The 5,137-nt window shown below is 33.6% G+C and overlaps 1 protein-coding gene across 1 annotated transcript; it reads right to left on the bottom strand.

The window, feature by feature from the left end:
- Positions 1 to 569: 569 nt before the first annotated feature.
- On the bottom strand, positions 570 to 2,889 carry LOC140866028 (thymidylate kinase-like). Its single transcript, XM_073270885.1, has 7 exons — positions 2,778 to 2,889; positions 2,641 to 2,694; positions 2,052 to 2,396; positions 1,747 to 1,858; positions 1,580 to 1,639; positions 1,149 to 1,253; positions 570 to 920 (listed from the first exon to the last, which is right to left on the bottom strand). Exons 2-7 carry the CDS (start codon positions 2,676 to 2,678, stop codon positions 804 to 806), a joined length of 777 nt encoding a protein of 258 aa, XP_073126986.1. The 5' UTR covers positions 2,679 to 2,694; positions 2,778 to 2,889; the 3' UTR covers positions 570 to 803.
- Between the last annotated feature and the right edge of the window lie 2,248 nt (positions 2,890 to 5,137).

The following is a 5,137-nucleotide window of genomic DNA, read 5'->3' as shown; positions in this document are numbered from 1 at the left end:
AATAGGATTCGGATTCAAGTCGATTCAGTGTCAATAAATGTAGCTGAAAAAAACCAAGAATTATTTAAAATTTGTGACCAGATTTTTATTTGACTACATACACAATTGGCTTAGCAGCACCATCCATCCATGTTTTTAAATATTGTTGTACATGATCATCAATGACATATCCAAGTTGATAGAGTAGATAAACACTTGATCAAGTGTTCGAATCCTCCCACCAAAACTTTTTTGGACTAGTTTGTCATACAAGACTTACCTAGTACGGTTTACCTGACTAGCATGGTTGCAGACTATTGCGTTAGTCCGAATGTGCAATTTACCTAACTAGTCTGGTTGGTTATTAGTATGCACCGAAAGGAATCGACCGCTAGTTTTCACATCCAAAAAAAAAAAAGTTGTACGTGTAAAGCCAGTCATTAAACAATCATGAAACCATTTTTACCTTCTCATGGCAGGGTGTTGCCGGAGTGATTGCGAATGCCGAATTGGGAATCAATAGATATGTTTATGTTCTTTTTTTTTTGACACCAGAAACGAAGAAAAATATGCGAGAGAGGACAGGCCAAACTGCTGTGTGTTTTATAACATTATCTCATAATGTCCAATAAAATACAACTAACGAACACAACTAACACACTTCATATTACGCCAATTACGACTATATTGTATGAGAGTTACGTTTAAGCCAACAATAGCATATAAAAACACGCCCTGTGAGGTAGCACCGAAGATGTGAACTTGAGAGGATGATCATGCAAGTTGGGCCAAAGTAACATCAAACAAACCAAGACCACGAGCACCTAGTACGCCCACAGCTCCAAAAGAGGCTTCCCTTCTTGGCAAACAGTCACTGATTCCAAGGCCATTTGCCTCAGCTGTTTCTGGACCTCTTCAATGGGAAGGGTTGCATCTATAACCTATAATAGAGGGGGAAAACAGACCAGGTTAAGCATTGGATTACCAACCAACAAGCCCGGTCTATTTACTATTAAGCAATCAAATCAACTAGTTATCAATGCAGTCTGCATGGCTTATCTTAATCGAAAGCATCATCACAGTTTATGCAAATCCCGAATTGATTTCAAGTTCACTGGCAGCACAACGAGGAATAAATTAAAATCAAAAAAAGTAGGGAAAGAAAGTACCTTCCATGTGGCATCCCGAAGTGTTTGATATGATTGAGCTACTCGTTTTTGAAATTCAAGCTGCTCATATTTCTCACCTCCATAACCTCCTCTCTTGGCTGCATTCTAAATTTATTAAACACCTTTTGTCAGAATTTAACAGGGAAAAGAATGCCCAAGTGTCATTAAAAAACAAAAAATATTGATGCAATGAAATATCATAAACCACGCGAGTATTCATATATTCCCCAGTCTGTTAGCCTTATCTGAAAGACTGGAGAGTTTAAAAATAAATATACAAATGCTATTTCATTTTAAATACCAGCTCCACAATGAAAACAATCATCCCCTCTTGAACATTTTCCTATGTGCTCTAACAGATTACCATGACTGGATGTTTAAGATCAAGATAAGAAGATAATTTCAGAAAATGTCCAGTGAACATGATATACCTCTGGTGATATATCAAGGTATACCACTAGATCTGGGGCCAGCAATCCTGCCTCTGGAGCCTGCAAAATAAGAGAATAATTTTAAGTATTTTACAAGTTCCACCAAAGGCCGCCCCCGATCTATGCTCAGTGTATATTTTAGACAAAATAAAATATAACACAGCAACCTTGCACCACTCCACATCAAGTCCTTTGGCAGATGAGAAAGCAACTCCAGAAAAAGAATAACGGTCAACTACAAGTGTGGTTCCACTTCTCAGTTTAGACTCCATTAATGATCTACGCAATGAAGTTAATGATCCAGCACAAAAGTCGACAAAGTGTAAGGTAAACAGAAACAACAAAATGAATATCAACAGAAAGGTGATAAATATAAATGCAACTAAACAGCAGGCATCAAGCACATAACAACAATCAAGTATACAAGTTCACTTGGAATAAGGATCAATATAATTCGAATAAGCAAACTAACCTCTTCTCCCAGCGATTTGCACTGAAGAGGAGATGGATCGCACGATCATCCAGATGAGATTTGTTGGCAAGATAGGAAGAAATCATCTGTCCAACACCAGTATCTCTATCAGGGAATCTCCATGACTCAACTGAATGACCTAACTCTTGTAGGTACGAAAGCAATGTACCACATTGAGATGTCTTGCCACAACGATCCAATCCTTCTAGAACAATTAACGCGCCCCTGGAATCACTTTTGTGGTTGTTTTCCATATGAATTCTTCTCGATGAGCACTTCAATGGAAACTTCAAATTTAGCCGATGACTCGGTGATCGCAACCCTGCTAGGGTGGTTGAAAACCTTCTGAAACACCACAAAAACAACGATAAAATCAAAATAAATTTACGTCGCCGACAACCCATACATCCAAACAAAGCCCAGAAAGACTCACAACCTAATTAAATTTCCAACAAAATCAGAAGCCACATGTGAGTAGAAACTCATAACCCATAGACATTTACCCAAACAGCTTGCAAAAATACAGCTTTGGTGCAGAATCAACAAATCAACAAGTAATAAGCAAAAAATTGCGTATGATGGAACTTACAAAGCCTTAAAAACGGTGAAATGGCAAGAATGTTGCATGCCCTGATCGAGAATCCTGCAAAAAATTAGTTTATCAGAATTTCGCAAAGAACCCAATGAATCAAGCAATAAACATGATGGATCTAGTCAACTGCTCACCAATTCTCGCGAGGAGAGTCATATGCTCATATCATAGAAAGTTATTAATCGATCCAAAATCCAAACACTCAGAAGAAAATGTGACGGGAGCCGAGAGGGTTTTGGTCTTTGGCGGGTTTGCAGTTGAAATTAAATGGGATGGCGCCTGATTATTTTTAACTATCGGGCCGTTTCACTACCATATGGGCCTTAGACTTTTGGGCCCAGTTTAATGATTGGATTGGACCATATATCAAATTTGTTAATCCGATTTCAGAAAGTTTAAATAAAATTAACAAAAAAAAATGTATGTATATATAATATTGAGTTTTTCTAGCTGTCTACAGTTTATATATATATCTTTATTATATTTATTATGTTTCTTTACTATGTTATAATAGATTAACTAATTAGAGAAACTAGATTTGATCATTTTAATAGATTTTTAAATTTACCCTTATCATTCTTTCAACTTATTTAATAATTAAGAGGCAAAATTAGTTAAATTACGTCTAAAACTAATGAAATTTTTTTATATTTTTAAATTAAAAAATAAAATTGAAAGATGGTAGTTATAAGTAGTTAGGGACATTTTTGTTCATCCATTAATTTGGTCAAGGTGGTTATTGGCTCCGTTTGATAGCCTATATTATTAATATATGTATAACTTATCTTATTCAATTTCGCGTTCTTTTCGTCATATTATTTATCCATCTATTAATTATTTATTTTACATCAATCAAATCATTAATTATTTATCTTACATAAATCAAATCATTGAATTTAAATTACTATATTACCCCTTATAAATAATATTATTCATATTTTATTTATTATTAAAAGGACAAAATGATAATTTATCATTTTCATATAATATTTAATCAATTTTTCAATAAATCAAATCAAATACTATATTAACATCATTTTTTATTTATTTTTTATTACATTATATTACTTATCAATATATTATTTATCATATCACTCAAACCAAACAGAGTTATGAACTCAATATCTTGTTCTAAATTTTGAATATTGGTGCCAAATATTGAGTATAAATTCACCGCTTCATTGAATCCTTTACACAAAAAGAGTTTTTCTTTTCTTTTCTTTTTTTACATCAATTCTGCTATTTGCAGAAAATTTGGGTAGTATTTGTTACCTCTAAAAATGAGTGATTATAGATTTTTTTTAATAAATTTGTTAAGAAAAAAATTTTATATTCACTTATTTTTAAAAATTATAAACACTACCTTAATATCCATTTCTAGGTTTTAAAGAGGTATATCCATATTTTCTTCATCACATTTTGTGCACAAAATATCTGTTTTAAATTGTAAACCTGTTATTAAGTCGTCAATATTTTTACAGGGTCATTTGTGACTGTTAATGGATCATCTATACGATCATTAACTATCCTTGATTATATGATCGTTAAGTGATGTTTAAATATTATTTTGTTAACTGATAATATGTGATGTCGGCTTATTTCAATTTAAATTAGATGGGACTGAACTTTTTAAGAAATGGTTGACTCCGAAGGGGACCCCATCCCACATGAGTTCGAGATTTATTGGCACATGCAGGGGTTAAATTGAGGGATGTGCACGAGCGGCAGGGATCTGAGGGAGGGAGCAACATGACCAACCCCCAGAGCATATCTCCACAATAGTTCAGCAGGAAATATGCTCCACACGATGATCGAACCCGCAACGTTGAGAAATTTTTTTTCACGTCACCTCAAACCTTATCAACTCGCTTACTGGATTTTACCAGTGCGCACCGACAAATAACAGTTGCGGGTTCTCACGTCATAAAAAAAATAAAAAGAGGTTTAATCTTATTTTCACTTTGTGTGTTCCTACATCCACTTTAAGTGCAATTTTACCACTCTTAATCAATTATCTACGTGATCATTAACTATCCTCTTATGTATGTTTAAAATTTCAAATATATATTTTGTCGTGTCATATGTAATTTTTTTCTCCATTCATTGTTAGTCTGTCTTTATAAATTATATTTGAATTCACACTAATGCCATCCCGAGGATTAGCTGGGAGCATAGGAAAAAAGTACTTTGAATTTCTCCACTTTTTGGAATTTTGTAATTTGTGACATTGCGAGAGTAGTAAGATCCGATTGAGTTTCTCCCCTTTTTGGGATTTTGTGATTTGCTTCTTATTTAAGGGTGTGTCATTTAGCATTGTTAATAGGGAACTTAGCGCTATGTAGATATAATTAATGGTCATTTATCTTTATTAAAAATTGAGTTCATTACATTCACTTCTCTTAGGATTTATCACAATTACAAAAAAACCGCAAATAAAAATGAAAATAACAACTACTCCCACATTTTTACTTATCTCACATATTATCCTCTAAAA

This window comes from Henckelia pumila, chromosome 4 (assembly GCF_033568475.1).
Source record: "Henckelia pumila isolate YLH828 chromosome 4, ASM3356847v2, whole genome shotgun sequence".
In the NCBI taxonomy this organism is placed as follows: Eukaryota; Viridiplantae; Streptophyta; class Magnoliopsida; order Lamiales; family Gesneriaceae; genus Henckelia; species Henckelia pumila.
This window is presented reverse-complemented; position numbering and strand designations above follow the sequence as displayed.